Consider the following 15,376-nt stretch of genomic DNA (forward strand, 5'->3'; position numbering starts at 1 on the left):
TGACCCAAGGCAGGGTGGGCATGGTGTGGCTGGGGCAGCGCCACTGCCACTGCCGAGGGCCATATCCAGCCAGGTGCTGATTGCCAGGGACTGGCCATAGCACCTGTCCCACTGTGGTGCCATGCTGGTGGCACATGACATAGTAGGCCTGACACAGCTTAGGTGGCCAGTGCCCTGGGGGAGTGCAAGAGCTGGAGTCATTGCCCTGGCACAGAGAGCTCTGCCTGCAGGATCCTTCCTGCCATTTGCCTCAACCCTGGCACTGCTTCTTATGCATGCATGGCACCACCGATGGCTTGGTGGGCACTGGCCACCTGGCTCAGGTCTGCTTCAGGTCCTGCTTCACTGTGCCTAGCACAGGGGGGCAGCCTAGACCCACCAGGAGTCTTCTGGGGTGCTCATAGAGGGGATTCCCAAGCCCAGCTGCCCCAAGTCCCACCTTGTTGGGACCCCAGTACTGAGGTTTGGGTGCCCCTTGGGTACTTTGGGGTTCCACCGCCTGGGCAGCAGATCCAAGCAGGAATGTGTGCCAGGAGCAGCTGTGTGGCACAAGGCTCTGCCTCACCTCAGGGCAGTTCCCCTGCCCAGTCAGGGCTCTCTGGCCAAAGGCATGAGGATCTGGCACGGCTGGACAGTCCTGGGACTGTGGCTCTGCCCCCACCAGGCTGGCATCAAGCCATGCCTACCTGCCATGCCTACCTGCCAGGCTGCACGCAGCTAGCACTGCACGTCACCGTGGCCTTCGCTCCTGGCCACAAACAGCACGGCTACTCTTCCTCCCCCAGCCTTAGATGGGTGATGTCAGCCCAGCCAGGGGCCAGGGCACTCCCGGGTGTCCCCAGTCGAAAACCATAAACACTTTGTCACGAGTTCGGTGGCCTCTGGCCGGCCCCACCTACCCCACGCGGAGCAGCAGAAATGTTTACAGCACAAAACCTTTGTCCCGCCACCATGGGCACCAATCCCAGCTCATTGTCACCTGCCTCCAGGTGCCGTGGCCATGACCATGTGCACCGTGTGCACACCACCGCTGCAGGTGGGCACTCAGCCTACCCAGAGTGCTGCCCACTCTGTGCCTCACCATTGTGTCCAAGGGAGGTAGTGGTGCACCTCTAGCCCCAGCTTGTCCCATAGACTGGCCCAGCAGGGGAAATGAGCTTGTCTTCCCACTCCTGGTCCTCCACTAGTGCTCTGGGCCAGGCAGGGTGGTGACACTGGGTCTTGGTGTGTCCAGGTGGCCTCACTCTCCGACCCTATCCTGTGTCCTGGTGGCCCTGCTCCAGGGCTGGGGCCATGGCAGATGGGACAGGGGAGCCCCTTGGCCAACAGAGTTGGGTACCACATCCCAATAGTTCAGGATGGAACCAGCATGGTGCCACAGGAAGCTCATTGTGCCCTTTCCAGGCCCAGCACAAGGCTCAAGCACCAGGGGCTGACCAGTCCTGCCTTGGTTCCCCAAGGACAGTCTGTCCCTGATGTGGAGGGGGACAATGCAGGGACCATGGGATTAGTTCCCACCACTCTCTGGCTGCACACATCCCCGTGGCCTGCACGTGCCATGCTCCAGCTCTGGGATCCCAGGGGTGTTCCCAGGAGGTGCTCCCTTGTACAAGCCACGGCAGCACCAGAAACAGAGGCCTTGCACTGTCATTATGGATGATGTCAGGCCTGGCCACAAGCAGGGAGCATGAGAGCAAAGCAGCTGGTCCCCCTCCCTGGGAGCGAGGGTGTGGGGAGAGAGGCTGGGATGTGCAGGATGCGGGTGGGATGTGGGTGGGATGTGGGGCACCCAGCCCCACGGCCTGGGCCCATAGGAAGCCTTGGCTGCAGGAGCCACAGGCGCTCTCAGGTTGCGGTGCAGGCGCCTGCCGGAGCCCCCGCCGCGTGCCAGGGGAGCGCTCCGCGCCCGCTGCGGCACAGGGCATGCAACATTACCCACAATCAATGGATCATTATGGAATAAACAAGAGGAAAGTTGTTTTGCAAATGCGGCTGAGTTATCGCTTCACAACACGCGGCGAAGCGTCGCGCGCCGTCCAGGACACGGATGGATCCATGTCAGAGCAAATGGGAGCCGACAGCGAGGCACCGCGCTCCCGCCAGACAGTGGCAGCGTGCCTGCTGTGCCCAACCCGGCTCTGTGCCTACAGACCCTCTGTACCCACCCCAGCTCTGCACCTACAGACCCTCTGTACCCACCCCAGCTCTGCACCTACAGCCCCCTGTGTGCCTGCTGTGCCCACCCCGGCTCTGTGCCTACAGACCCTCTGTACCCACCCCAGCTCTGCACCTACAGACCCTCTGTACCCACCCCAGCTCTGCACCTACAGCCCCCTGTGTGCCTGCTGTGCCCACCCCGGCTCTGTGCCTATAGATCCTCTGTGCCCACCCCAGCTCTGCACCTACAGACCCTCTGTGCCCGCTGTGCCCACCCCAGCTCTGCACCTACAGCCCCCTGTGTGCCTGCTGTGCCCACCCCAGCTCTGCATCTACAGCCCTCTGTGTGCCCACTGTGTCCACCCTAGATCTGCACCTACAGACCCTCTGTCCTGCACCCACAGCTCTCCCTCCTGCACCCACAGCCCCCTGTCCTGCACCCACAGCTCCCCCTCTGCACCCACAGCTCTCACTCCTGCACCCACAGCTCCCACCCCACACCCTCAGCCAGACCTCGCAGTAAGGAGGGTTCACTCTTCCCTGAGCCCCCGAGGTGACTCTGTGGGGATCAGCCCGGGCTGCCCCCAGTGAAGGTGACCCCACTCGGGACCGTGGGCGGTCGGTGCTGCTATGGGGCAGGACCTGCCCCCCACGCCGTGCCGGTGTGTGTGTGCAGTCCCTGCCTGCTGTGGGTCTCTTGTTGGGGGGTGCCCCTGCTCTGTGCCGGTCCCGTGGGGGGGGTGGTGTGTGTGTGTGTCCAGGTGGGGCGGACCTGGAGCGCGGGGTGAGGGCGTGGTGTTGTGTGTGTGGGGTACTCGTCGTGTGTCCCCATGCCCGGTGTCGTTCCCGGTAGGGGGACGGGGGTTTGCCCGGTCCCGGTGTGGGGGGGGGGTTGTGTTTGTGTCCCAGCTAGTGCCAATCTCGGTGTGGGGGAGGTTCGCGTCCCCCTAATCGATACCAGTGGGGGGTGTGTCATGTGTGTGTCGTCCCCCCCCGTCTCGTCCCGTGTGTTGTTGTGCGAGCGCGGGGCGGTGGCGGGGGCGGGGCGGCGGCGGGGCCGTACTTAAGGCGGGGGGCGGGCGAGGGGCCGCCCGTGGAGCGCAGCACCCGCGGAGCGATGGGGCAGGCGGGGGTGCCCCTGGCCCTGCTGGGGCTAGGGCTGTGCTGGGCAGCGGCGGCCGATCGGCACACGGTGTTCTGGAACAGCTCCAACCCACGGTGAGTGACCCCCGCCTCCCACCGGCACCCCCCCGCAAACGCGCACCGGGACCGGCACCGGCCGCCCCGAGGGCGCGGGCGGCGCCGCTCCGCTCCCCGGCGGCCTTTGTGCGGGGCGGGCGGCGCAACGAGGTGGCAGGGCCGGTGCGGAGCGCGGTGCGGGACCGTGCGGGGGGCGGCGGGGCCGGTCCAGGTGCGCCCGGGGGGGCCTTTCCGTTCCCAGGGCCGTGCGAAGGGGCCGCTTCCTTCCCGCGGGGGGGCGCGGCGCCAGCCCCGGCGCCGGCCCCGGGGACCGTGTTGACAAACACGGGGCAGGATGTGCGGGGGGGTAGACCTGCATGGAGGCCCCCTGCTCACCGGCCGCTGGGGCTGCGGGCTGACCCCATCTCAAGGAACAGCCCCACGGGCTCTAGGGGTCTCCCCCCATCCGGAGCTGTGACTCCCCCTGGTTGTAGAGGTGCCCCCCTCTCAGGGCATGGCCTCTCTCAGGTTCTAGGATGGTCCCCCTTGGCTTTTGGGGAGCCCTCCCTCACACTCCAGACCCCCAGGTTGTAGGGGTGCCCCACACTCAGGATCCCCTGGGGAGATCTGGGGCTTCCCCTCCTTCCCTGGGCTAAGTCCCTCCCTCCCCAAGTTCTGTGCGCTTCTCTCCCTTCCCTAGGCCGTGTCCCCCACGAGTGTAGGACTCCCCCCGGTTGTAGGGCTGTGTCCTCCGTTTCCCCCCGCAGGATTTGGGGGGCAGGGGGTGCCCCCGTGGGTGGCTGTGCCCTTTCGAGGCCACCACAGCCGGCGAGGTGGGGACCCCGCGGAGGCCTCCAGCGTGCCCCCCCCGGCTGGGGTGTGGGGCGCAGCTGGAGCCGGGCTGGCTGCCCCACGGCGAGAGCCGCGACGCCTCCTGCTCCGGCAGCGCTGGGCCGGGCAGGGTGCGGGCAGGGTGCGCGTCCCAGCGGGTCCCCTCCCTGCTCCCTGGCTCTTGGGAAGCGCTGGGAAGTGGGGTGCGCTCACCACTCACTGCCGGGGGGCCAAGCCGGAGGGAGAGGGAAGGAGGGGTTGCCCTTTCAAAGCTATTCCAGGTGCTGCAAGGCTCAGCACAGGGAAGGGTGGACCCAAGGGTGCCTCTCCCCCCACATTGCTGGTGTGGGCAGGGTGCTGGCCTCCTGGTATGGGGATTTGGGGGTGCAAGTAAGGCCCTTAATCCAGAGCTGACCCCCCTGCCCACGCTCCTGGCACAGGTTTCTGTGGAGTGACTACACGGTGGAGGTTCGTCTCAATGACTACCTGGACATCATCTGCCCCCACTACGAGGAGGGCAGCGTGGACCCCCGGGCCATGGAGCGCTACACGCTCTACCTGGTGGAGCTCGAGGAGTACCAGGCCTGCAAGCCCCGCTCCAAGGAGCAGATCCGCTGGGAATGCGACAAGCCCAGCGCCCTGCACGGCCCTGAGAAGTTCTCAGAAAAGTTCCAGCGCTTCACTCCCTTCACGCTGGGCAAGGAGTTCAGGGAGGGGCACAGCTACTACTACATCTGTGAGTGCTGGGAGGCTGCGGGGGGGGCTCTGAGGTGCTGCAGGGAATCGCCATCAGGCTCCCCCCATCCCTACCTGACCTGCCTCTCCCTTCACAGCCAAGCCCATCCACCACCATGGTGAAGCCTGCCTGAAGCTGAAGGTGACGGTGACAGGCAAAGGCAGTGAGTATCACCCCCCCTCAGGGCCCCCCTGCGTCCTCTCCTTCCCGCTCGTGGTGCCCAGTGTGGCCTTGGCTGCGCTGAGTCACGGCCTGGCCGTGGCCCCTGGCCAGCCCGGGGTGTGAGCATGCACGGCTTGGCTGGGAAGGTGTTGGTGGTGGGGGGGTGGAGAGCCAACAGTGAAACAGGATTTTTGGGAAGGTTGGGGTGCTTCCTTTCCCTGGCGTGACCCTCTGTTTGCTCCACAGCTCCAGCACCGCCTGTCCCGGCCTCGACACAGAAGGGGAGGATCCAGGCAGGTGTGTTGGGGGCTGTGGGTTGGGGCTGTTTCCCTTCTGGAGAGACAGGGTTCTTGGGGCACCAGCCTGAGCCCAGTTACCCTCCTGGGGGGGCTGAGGCAGGTGGGGGGCACTGGCCTGGGCACTGGGGTTTGCCAGGGGTACTGGGCTAAGCTCATCTGCCTCTCCTGGGGGCTCTGGAGCTGGCTGAGGTACCAAGGCTGGTGGCAGCCCTCTGCAGGGGTGATGTGCTGCTGGCTTGGGGTATGGTTTGTCTTCTGGGGTTGGTGGTTGCTGATGGTTCCTCTCTTTCCCCCCTGCAGACGATGCAGCTGCACACGTGCTGAGGAGCGTGGGGCAGAACTCGGCCATGCGCAGCAGCAGCCGCCCCTTCACCTTCATCAGCCTCCTCCTGCCCCTCCTGCTGCCACAGGGGCTCTGAGCTGCCCCACGTGCCTGGACCCACCGAGGCTGTGGCCTTTGGGGACCCCCGTGGTCCCCGCTCATCTGCCGCGGGTGCCGTGCCCTGCGCACATCTGGGCGACAAAAGGATTTGTCAGTATTATGGGGCTGGAGGGCCCAAAGCCATTGGAGCAGCTGGAGCCTTCAGGCTTTTCTGGCCCTTCCAGGATGGTCCTGGCAGCCAGAGGCCAAACGGGAGCCTGGAACTGGAGGGGCTGAAGTGCCCCAGACTGGAGAGGGGCAGGGGGCTGGCACCCCTGCCCCGCAGCTGAGCTTGCCCACCACCCTCGGGGCTCTGCCCGTGGTGGGCTCGAACTGGAATGTGTCCTGCAGGCGGGGACGTGGGGATGGCCAGGTGACACCGGCACAGGGGCCACTTAACCCCAGTGTCAGTGGTCAGGGAGTACAGACGGACTGGAGATGCCCCGCAGCCAGGGGAGTGGAGTTACAAGAAACATCCCCCTCCTGACCGTGCTGCACCCCTACCCCATCCTTCATCCTCTGGCCCTTCCCCATCCCTCCCCTCCGCTGGGTGCCGGAGGGGCCCCCCATCACCCCCTTTGTACAGCTTTCTAACATGGGACTTTTTATACCATTGTCGGGAATAAATAACCAAAACCATGCTGAGCTCCTGAGACCTCCCCCATCCTCCTGGGCCAGGCACTCCTGGCCCCTGTGGGGGGTTGGGCTGGTTAATTAATTAATTGGCTGGTGTTTGCACGGGGCTGTTAAGTGGCCAAGTGCCACAGGGGCTGGCACTGTCCCCGGCTTTATCTGGTGACACAAAGGCCTGCCCTGAGGGTGGGGGCCCCTCCCCCTGCGCCGGAGGGAGCTTCCAGGTGGGGGGCAGCAGCTCCTGGGACAAACCCCGCTGGAGTGGGACAAAGCCCAGGGGATGGGACAAATCCTACCGAGGTGGAGGAGGGGCCTGAGCCAGAGCTCCGGGGGCTGGGCAGGGGAGGAAGCCTGGCTGCACCCCAGGGAACCCCCAGGGAAGCCTGGCTGCACCCCAGGGATGTGGGACCCCTGAAGTGTGGGACGCTATGGGTTCAGGGAGCTTGGATCACAGGGATTTGAGGCTCCTGGAATTGGGAACCCTGGGGAGCGAGGGTCCTGGAGAGGTGAGGTCTTGGGGCACTGGGGTCACAGGGCTGCATAACACCCAAATGTGCGGAAGCTTAGAGACAGAGAATTGTGGAGAGGTGAGATCTTGAGGTCACAGGGATGAGTGGACCCCCCAGGTTGTTTTGGGGGCACCCTGGGACAGTGGGGTCACAGGGCCTTGAATCCCGTGGACATGTGAATGCCAGGGATGCAGGATCCTGGGGAATTGTTGTCGCAGGGATGTGTGACTCCTGGAGGAGGCGGGGGTGAGGAGCTGGGGTCACAGCGGTGTGTGACCCCCGGGCTCTGTAATCTGGACCATGGGGTTGACCCTGGGGGCACCAGGACATGAAACCCCTCAAAGTGGGGACCCCCGGAGCTGGAGGGGGGCATTCAATACATGACATCTATGGGGTGCTCCCCCCACCGCACCCCCCAAACCGACCCCGGTGCCGCCCGGGTGCCCGCGGGGCGGCCCCGCTGGTGCCGGCGCTGCTCCCCCCGCTCGGAGCCGGATCCCCGCCGCCCCTCCCCGGTAGTGCGTCCCGCCCCGCCCCGCTCCGCCGCGGGCAGCACCGGCCCCGCCGCGCTCCCGCCGCTGCCCCGGGGTCCGGCATGGTCCTGTCGGTGCTCGCCGGCGTCTGCCTGGCCGCCACCCTCGCCATGTTCGCCACCGGCCTGTGAGCGATCGGCGGCGGCCCCGGGCGGGGGCGGGGGCGATGGGGAGCGCACCGGGGCCGGCTCGGGGGTGCAGTGAGGGCCGGGGGCGTTGAGGGTGCAGGGGGGAAAACCCCAGGGACGGTTTTGGGGTGCAGGGGGGACCTTGGGGAGGGGATTGGAGGGTGCAGTGGGGCCCGTGGGGGATGAGGGTGCACTCAGGACACCAGAGCCGGTTTTGGGGTGCAGTGTGGGGCCTGGTGGGAGGGTTGGAGGTGAAATAGTGAGGGCACCAGAGGCATTTTGGGGGCTGCAGTGGAGGCTGTGGAGGGGCATTTGGGGGTAAAATAGGGAAGGCATCAAGCCCAGTTTGGGGGTTCAGTGGGGAGGGTACCAGGCCCAGTTTGGGGGTGCAGTGGGGAAGGCACCAGGCCCAGTTTGGGGGTGCAGTGGGGAGGGCACCATGCCCAGTTTGGGGTGCAGTGGTCCGTAGATGGCTGGTGCAGAGGGATTGGGGATGCAATGGGAATGGTGCTGAATCCTATTTGTGGGGTGCCGGGGGAGGAGAGTGGAGGGGTGCACTGCCCTCTGCTTTCCCCAGGTCTGACCTGCGCCAGATGTTGGCGACCAAGAGTGTGGAGAACATCCAGTTCCTGCCCTTCCTCACCACTGATGCCAAGTACAGCGGGGTCGGGCCCTGGGGATGGGAGTCACAGACATTTGAGGGGCGGGGGGATCCCCAGGCAGCAGCCAAGTGCCTGTGCCATATCCCTGCAGCAACCTGAGCTGGTTGGGCTATGGCTGCCTGAAGGGGGATGGGACAGTGATCACTGTCAACGCCATCGGGGCAACTCTGCAGACCCTCTACATCCTGGTGTATCTCTACTACAGCCCTGCCAAGGTGAGGCAGGGTCCTAGGGCAATGGGGAGGATGGGGGACCCTCATCCTGATGTCCCCCTGCTGTCCCTCCCAGCGCCCCGTGCTGCTGCAGGTCCTGCTGCTCCTGGCTGTGGTGGTCACTGGCTATGGCTACTTCACCAACCTGGTTGACACAGGGATGCGCCTGACACACCTGGGGCTCTTCTGCAGTGTCTTCACCATCACCATGTACCTCTCACCACTGGCTGACCTGGTGTGTGGGGCTCAGCAGAGCTGGGGCTTGCCAGCCCTGGGCCCTGCCTGACATTTGCTCCTGCAGGCCAAGGTTATCCGGAGCAAGTCAACGCGGTGCCTGTCCTTTCCCCTGACCGTCACCACGCTTGTGGCCTCCAGCAGCTGGACACTCTATGGCCTGCAGCTCCACGATCCCTACATCACAGTGGGTTGGGGTGGTGGATTGCCAAGGGGTCCCATCCCATCCCACTTCATCCACATTCCACCCTTCTCCCTTCCAACCCACTCTACCTCTTCTCCATTCCATCCCAGTCTACCTTATCCTGTCCTATTTTGTTCTGTCCTCATCCCATTCCACTCAATCCTATCCCGTTCCACCCCATTCCCCTCTCATGGCTCAGCTGAGCACTTGGCTTGGGGCTGGCCCTGTTCAGCACCACGTGTGTCACCCAGCCAAGGGTGACAAGGCTCAGCATGATGACTATTGATTTTAATTAATTAGCTGAGATGAGGCCAATAAACCTCCCCCAGCACCACAGGGGGAGGAGTACATCCACTCTCCCTCCATGTCCTCCCGCAGGTCCCCAATGTGCCAGGGATCGTCACCAGCCTCGTGCGGTTCTGGCTCTTCCAGCGGTACAGGCCAGAGCAGGACAAGCCCTACAGCCCCCTGCCCACCTGAGAGGTCCCCTGAGGAGCACCCCAACTCTGGCCTGGGCTGGCCCCACCACTGAGCCCTGAGTGCCACCACTCCCAGTGGGACACCAGGAAGGACCTCCTGCCTGCAGCCCTGCATCCTTCAGTGAAGGCTCTGGAGCTCTCAGCAATGTCTTTGGGGTGCCATAAGCCCCTCAAATCCCAGGGTGGGAGAATAGTTTTCCGTGCCCATGGCCCTGCCTGGCACTGGGATGGGGCTTCCAGGGGTCCAAGTGTCACTTTTGTATGGATTCAAGTGCCTTTTAATAAATCAGAGACTTCCCAGTGCCTGCTTCTTGTACCTCCCTACAGATGCTGCTGCAGAGGATGGTACAGCTCTTTGGGAGCTACAGCTGCTTTGGGAGCTCCTTGTGGCCAACCAGGGGCTGCTTATGGCCACACAGGGGCTACTTGTGGTGGGGGCTCATCCTGACATCACCAGGCATCAGCCCTGGTGTTGGGGAGAGGGGTTGGGGCCATGAGGGGACCCCAGGGAAGACAGCGCTGCCAGGGGCCTGCTCTGACCCCCCTGAGCTACAGGAGCCACCCATCACATCAAGGGGGTAAAAGTCTGTGGAACGGACGGGCAGCCACCATGCCAGGAACTGGGAATCAATGGGAATCCTTGCTAAACCCCTGTGGATCGAGCAGGCCTGGATCAAGCATCGACCCTGTGTCAATTAACCAATTAACAGCGATCTGGAATGAAGATATCGGGCCGGTGCCTTGGTGGAGAGACAAGAGGGGCCAAATCACACAGCAGACACCTGAGCCTTGCGGAAAGAGCTCCCCATCCCATACAGGATACCCCCAGGAATGAGCCTCATCCCACACTCTGGCTAGATGACACCGCTGGGATGAAGGATGCAGTGCCAAGGACACTGGCAGGAGCTCTGCTGTGCCTCTGCTGCTTGTGCACACCTCACACACAGCCTGGAAAAATCCATATAGAGGGACGGAGCTGAGGATGGTGCCAAGGGAAGCAGGACGAGCTCCCAGCGTGCTCTGTCTTGCCCCTGTGGAGCTGGGGCTCCCCGTGCCTGCTCCGGCTGCTCCCAGGACTTGGCCCAGCGGGGAGGAGCCCCCCCTGCTCCCCACAGCAGCAGGAGCAGCTCCCAGCATGGCCCCACAGCCTGGGGAAAGGGCAGCTTTCTCCACTGACACACCTTGGCTGCCAACCGGTCGCTCCGGCTGTCCCGTGCCGGGAGCGGCCGTGACGTGGCCCCTCGTGCCAGGCCGGAGGCAGCTCCCGGATGTTTCCATGCAGGGAGGAGCTGCTACCAGGCTGCTGCCACATGGGCTGGGAGTAGCTCCTGATGGCCATGAATAGAGCCCCTGGATGACCATGAGTAGCCCCTTGAAGGCCATGAGTAGCCCCTTGAAGGCCATGAGTAGCCACTGAATGGCCATGAGTAGCCTGCACAGGGTCATGGGTAGCTCACAGACAGCTGTGAGTAGCCCCTAGATGACCACAAGTAGCCCCTGACAGTCTTGAGTAGCTCATAGAGGACAGTCAGTAGCCCCTGATGGCCACGTGTAGCCCCTGGTTGGCTGTCAGTAGCCCCTGATGGCTACAAGTAGCCCCAGGATGGGGCTGGATTGCCATGAGTAGCCCCTGTATGACCGCAAATAGCCACTGGATGGATATATGTAGCCCCTTTGAATGATCCTTGGTTGGCTGTGAGTAGTCCCTGATGACCTTGAATAGCCCACAGTAGGTTGTCAGTAGCCCCCAGAGCACTGCTGTCCTTGTGCTGTGACCCTGACCCCACCAAAGCCCTTCGTGGACAAATCCAGGGCAATGTCAACCTCGAACCACCTGTGTGCCAGTGAGTGCTGGGAGCTTCCCACCCTGTTCCCACCAGCTTTTGCTGCTCAGGAAACAGCTAATTAGCTGCTCCTGCTAATTAACCCGAGTCCTCCCTCCCGCTTCCAACTGCTGCTTTCTGCAGAGGATACACAGCTGCTAATTAAAATCCCAAAGTCCTTTAGCTACAGGAGCTGGCGGCTGCCAGGGCAGCAGGTTCCGGCACACGGGGTCAGAGAGCAGAGATGGGAGTCCCCAGGAGCAGGGACCCAGACAGAGCCCCCCACCTCTTCCCAGGGAAGCCCAGTGTGCTGCTGTGGATGGGCACAGGAGGTGGGGGAGCTCCCGGGGTGTGGGGGGGACACCATGCCGCAATTTAAAGGCTGTGTCACCCACTCCACCCTACCAGTCCCTGTCCTCCATGTCGGGAACCCGGCCAGCGGGACAGGATGAGGCTCCTCCAGCTCCCACCTGCAGGGGTGAACCACATCTGAGCCGGAAATGTGCTTGGGCTCCAGGGCACGGCCCGGTCCCACATCCGACTCCAGAGCCAAGTTCCAGGGAGCTCAGCGAGGGAGAAGCAGGGCAGGACCGGTTGTAGGGGGGTTTCCCTGCAGCCCCTCAGGGTGATGGGAAAACGGCCTGCATGGAGACCCTGCCCTTCACAGAACCCTCCAAACCCTCCCCGCACACCGCTGAAAGCTGAGCAATTCCCCCGGGGCGCTTCCATCAGCGCCCGAGGCTCTCAGTGCCCACAGCCCCTGGAGCCCACCGCCCCCGCCGTGTCCCTGAACAGAACCCTGGTCACAGAACAGCACGGGCAGCACCGTCCCGGGGTTTTATTGGGGTTCGAGGCGCAATCCCCGCCGCCGCAGGTCGGCCCGCGCCGCCCTGATGTGCTCCTGCAGCTCGGCCGCCGCCTCCTCGCAGTCGTTGAAGGTGGCCACGCGGTAGCCCACGGTGGCCAGGGAGTAGCAGCCGAAGGCCACGAGCAGGTAGACGGGCAGTGGCAGCAGCGCCTGGCGGAGCGGGGCCGGCGGCTGCAGCCCCGGCGGGGCCAGAGCCAGCGCGGCCCAAGCCGAGCCCAGCAGGGCGAGTCCACAGAGCCACTGGCCCAGCTTGGTCATGGCGGCCTGAGGGGAGAGGGGGTGTGAGAGGCCACGGGAGGAGAGACGGACGGTGAGGGAGCCAGGAGAAGAACAGAGGGGTTAAGGGGAGACAGGGAAAAGGGAGAGAGGGGACGGGGGGAGAAAGTGGGGCGGAGGTAAGAAAGTGGGGCACGGGGGAGGGGCAGAGGAGGGAAGCCCGGAGAGCGGAGCAGGGACGGACCGCCCCGCGCCGGGCCCAGTCTCTGCCGGGGCCTCCTGACCGGAGCACGCCCTAAAACGCCCCTGAACCTCCACCCGCCGGACCGAGCTCCCCTCACAAAGACCGGACCCGGGACCAGCCCCACCCCCACCTGCCTCGGTCCCGCTCCCGGCGCTGGTCCCGCTCCCCGCCCGGCGCTGCGATGATGTAATGGCAGCGCCGAGCGCGAGGACTGCCGGGAATTGTAGTTCCGTGGAGCAGCGGCAGCGGGCGCCCTCTGGGGGCGGGGCGGGGCGCGGCACCACCGGGACCCAGCCGGGACCCCGGGTCCGGCCCCGCTCCCGGTGCCGCAGGAAGCGCGGGCTTTGTCGGCCGCGGCTGCGACCGCAGGAAGCATCTGGTTTCCTCCACGTCCGGCAGGAGAGGTGCCAGGGGCCCGGCGTGGGAGCGAGTCCTGCCCGCCCTCCCACGACTGCGGGAACCGCGCTGTTCCCACCCCCCCACCCGGGCAGCCCGGTGGCCCACCCGGTGTCCTGCAGAGGGCACACGAATCTGTGATCCCCTGCCAAACCCGGGAGCCTGAGCTGTGCCAGCGGTCTGGTGGCAGCTGGGGCTGGAGCCCTGAGCTGCTGGGAGCCCTACAGCCCCCCTGCCTGCTCCAGCCTCTGTGACTCCAGAGTCTGCTCCAATCCTGACTCCGCTGGGATCTTCTTCCCTTGCACATCTGGGCAGACAAGATGCCAGCAGCACACCTTCCACCCTTGGCCACCCCCAGCTTCCCTGGGCAACCCAGAACCTAACTCAGGCTCCAGGGCCAATTCCAGCCACAGTGTCACACAGCAGGGCCAGGAACTGAGCCGGGAGCTGGCAGAAGGGACAAGAAGCTACAAAGAAATGGCTTTATTGGGCAAGGGGGAATCCTGGATCGGCCACAGGGAGGGGGCTGCCCCAGGAAGGGGCATCAGGACATCAATTTCTCTTCCTGCCCTTGCCAACAGCCTTGGTGGGAGCAGCGACGGGCGCTGTGGACTGGTACAGAGTGGAGGAGATCTTGTTGATGTAGTAGAGACCAACCATGGAGAAGATGAGGCTACGAGGGCAGAAGGGAAGAGGCTGCTCAGTTGCTGGGGCAGGAACATGCCAGGGTCACCCCAACACCACACCCCTGACGTTTTTAAACCAACACTTTGCCCTTGGATCCTCCTCTCCTGCTCTTCCTAAACACCCTCCCTTGGATCCCACTGTGCTGCCGTTCCCACCAGCCCCCTGAGGTTCCCTGGCAGTCCTGGCCCGCTCCCAAGTGTCACCCATGATCTCTCAGTGTCCCCTGGGTCACTCCCCACCCTCCAGGGCAGCTCTGGACATACCAGGTGGTCACACAGACCCGGTGGATGAGGCCAGAGGCGAACAGGGCCAGCAGGAGGCAGGTGAGGACTGTGGAGAAACAGGAGACACACAATGCTGCAGGGCTGCCCCCAGTGATTGGGGCGGGGGGCATGGCTGCAGCAGCATCATTTCCCCCAGGCCCAGGAAAAGCTCAAGGGGAGCTGCCACAATTCCAGGGCAGGGCTGGAGAACCCCCAGCCCTTCGAACATCAGCCCTCCTGGGCTCCCACACCACTTACTCTCAGGGAATATCTTGGCCTGGAAGCCCTTCCCAAAGATGAGGTTCTCCAGGTTGTTGAAGGCCTGATTGTGGGGTTAAGGGATAGAACGGGATCCTGCTGTCCTCCCGAGCCTGTTCCCATTTCCCATCCTCTCTGCTCCAGACCCCCTCCTGGCCTCTGGCCTGGTCCCATCTCCCATCCTCTGTGCTCCAGACCCCCTCCTGCCCTCTGACCCTGCTCCCATCTCCCATCTCCCATCCTCTCTGCTGCAGCCCCACTCCTGCACTCTGACCCTGCTCCCCACCACCCCTTTGGTCCGGTTCCCACCCCCCTGATCCGCTGCCCTGGTCCCTCTTCCCACCATCCCCTCTCTGTCCCCTGCTCCCACTCCAGTCCCCATGGATACAGTGAGGGAGCAGACGAAGAGCGCAGAGCCCAGCAGCCCTCCCTGGATCGTCAGCCACTCGGTGGAGGCGAGCTGCCGGCTGTACATCTGCATCCCGGCGAACAGCAGCAGTGACAGCAGCGACGACAGTGCCAGCGATGTGCCCGTGCCTACGGCTGCGCCCCGGGGCCGACTCAGCACCGGCACCAGGACCAAGGCCTGAGCCCACCCTGCCCCCCTAGGGCCGCCCCTCATCCTCCCGTTCCGCTGACCCCCACTGTCGTTAAACCCTGCCCCGTTATCCCCGTGCCCCCAATTACACCTTAATTCCCTCGCCCTCACTGCCCCCTGCCCGGTTACCCCGCCCCGGTACCCCTCATCCCCCCCTTTCCCGTTACCCCCGCTATCGCCCCTATCCCCGGTACTCCTCCCTGCCCCGTTGCGCCCCCTTCCCCCATTAGCCCCGTTACCCCCCTTACCACCCCTGTCCCCGTGCTCCCCTTTTCGCCATTTCCCCCGTCACCTCCCATTTGCCCATTTTTCCCCGGCCCGGTTCCCCCCTCACCCATGGTGCCCCCAGCCCGGCCCGGCCCGCTCCCGGTGCCGCCGTTCTGCGCATGCGCACAGGGCCGCGCGCAGCGGGGACACGGCAGCAGCGCCGGCCCGCGCCACTGCGCGTGCGCGAGAGGCCCCGCCCCCTAGTGCGCGAGAGGCCCCGCCCCTCCCAGCTCTCGCGGCGCTGCCCGCGCCCCCGGGCGGCCGGGAGTGGCACTGCAAGTGCACGCCGTCCGGAGCGCCCTCTGGCGGCGGGGACGGGAACAGCGCGGGGACGGGACCCCCCGCACCCAGCACCGGTCCCGGTACCGACCCCGGGACCACCCCCGGAACCACCGCC

General features: G+C 64.9%; 4 protein-coding genes across 5 annotated transcripts; 2 read left to right on the top strand and 2 right to left on the bottom strand.

Annotated features, from left to right (window-relative positions):
- The first annotated feature begins 3,237 nt into the window (after window positions 1–3,237).
- Window positions 3,238–6,425, top strand: EFNA1 (ephrin A1). The gene is made up of 5 exons (XM_033082837.1): window positions 3,238–3,375; window positions 4,608–4,903; window positions 5,001–5,066; window positions 5,312–5,362; window positions 5,665–6,425. The coding sequence occupies exons 1-5, from the start codon at window positions 3,275–3,277 to the stop codon at window positions 5,781–5,783; spliced, it is 633 nt and encodes a 210-aa protein (XP_032938728.1). The 5' UTR covers window positions 3,238–3,274; the 3' UTR covers window positions 5,784–6,425.
- A 1,046-nt stretch (window positions 6,426–7,471) lies between these two features.
- Window positions 7,472–9,659, top strand: SLC50A1 (solute carrier family 50 member 1). The gene is made up of 6 exons (XM_033082804.2): window positions 7,472–7,587; window positions 8,166–8,243; window positions 8,342–8,465; window positions 8,539–8,697; window positions 8,764–8,883; window positions 9,259–9,659. The coding sequence occupies exons 1-6, from the start codon at window positions 7,523–7,525 to the stop codon at window positions 9,358–9,360; spliced, it is 648 nt and encodes a 215-aa protein (XP_032938695.1). The 5' UTR covers window positions 7,472–7,522; the 3' UTR covers window positions 9,361–9,659.
- Window positions 9,660–11,985: 2,326 nt separating this feature from the next.
- Window positions 11,986–12,718, bottom strand: DPM3 (dolichyl-phosphate mannosyltransferase subunit 3, regulatory). Of its 2 annotated transcripts, none has more exons than XM_033082884.1 (2): window positions 12,641–12,718; window positions 11,986–12,314 (listed from the first exon to the last, which is right to left on the bottom strand). In XM_033082884.1, the coding sequence occupies exon 2, from the start codon at window positions 12,306–12,308 to the stop codon at window positions 12,021–12,023; it is 288 nt and encodes a 95-aa protein (XP_032938775.1). In that variant the 5' UTR covers window positions 12,309–12,314; window positions 12,641–12,718; the 3' UTR covers window positions 11,986–12,020. The 2 variants fall into 2 exon arrangements, with proteins under 2 accessions (XP_032938775.1, XP_032938776.1); XM_033082885.1 differs by having other exon boundaries at window positions 12,645–12,712.
- Window positions 12,719–13,374: 656 nt separating this feature from the next.
- KRTCAP2 (keratinocyte associated protein 2) lies at window positions 13,375–15,141 on the bottom strand. Its single transcript, XM_033082849.1, has 5 exons — window positions 15,047–15,141; window positions 14,503–14,657; window positions 14,115–14,178; window positions 13,857–13,923; window positions 13,375–13,579 (listed from the first exon to the last, which is right to left on the bottom strand). Exons 1-5 carry the CDS (start codon window positions 15,048–15,050, stop codon window positions 13,459–13,461), a joined length of 411 nt encoding a protein of 136 aa, XP_032938740.1. The 5' UTR covers window positions 15,051–15,141; the 3' UTR covers window positions 13,375–13,458.
- Window positions 15,142–15,376: the final 235 nt, after the last annotated feature.

Source organism: Catharus ustulatus, chromosome 30 (assembly GCF_009819885.2).
Source record: "Catharus ustulatus isolate bCatUst1 chromosome 30, bCatUst1.pri.v2, whole genome shotgun sequence".
Taxonomy (NCBI): Eukaryota; Metazoa; Chordata; class Aves; order Passeriformes; family Turdidae; genus Catharus; species Catharus ustulatus.

Coding starts and splice junctions, on each gene's coding strand:
- EFNA1 (XM_033082837.1), top strand. CDS start 3,275: ATGGGGCAGGCGGGGGTGCCCCTGGCCCTGCTGGGGCTAGGGCTGTGC. Junction 4,904..5,000: donor GCACAGCTACTACTACATCT/GTGAGTGCTGGG, acceptor CTCCCTTCACAG/CCAAGCCCATCCACCACCAT. Junction 5,067..5,311: donor GACGGTGACAGGCAAAGGCA/GTGAGTATCACC, acceptor TTTGCTCCACAG/CTCCAGCACCGCCTGTCCCG.
- SLC50A1 (XM_033082804.2), top strand. CDS start 7,523: ATGGTCCTGTCGGTGCTCGCCGGCGTCTGCCTGGCCGCCACCCTCGCC. Junction 7,588..8,165: donor GCCATGTTCGCCACCGGCCT/GTGAGCGATCGG, acceptor TGCTTTCCCCAG/GTCTGACCTGCGCCAGATGT. Junction 8,698..8,763: donor TCTCACCACTGGCTGACCTG/GTGTGTGGGGCT, acceptor TTGCTCCTGCAG/GCCAAGGTTATCCGGAGCAA.
- KRTCAP2 (XM_033082849.1), bottom strand. Junction 13,924..14,114: donor GGCCAAGATATTCCCTGAGA/GTAAGTGGTGTG, acceptor GTTTCTCCACAG/TCCTCACCTGCCTCCTGCTG. Junction 13,580..13,856: donor CGGGTCTGTGTGACCACCTG/GTATGTCCAGAG, acceptor CTGCCCTCGTAG/CCTCATCTTCTCCATGGTTG.
- DPM3 (XM_033082884.1), bottom strand. CDS start 12,308: ATGACCAAGCTGGGCCAGTGGCTCTGTGGACTCGCCCTGCTGGGCTCG.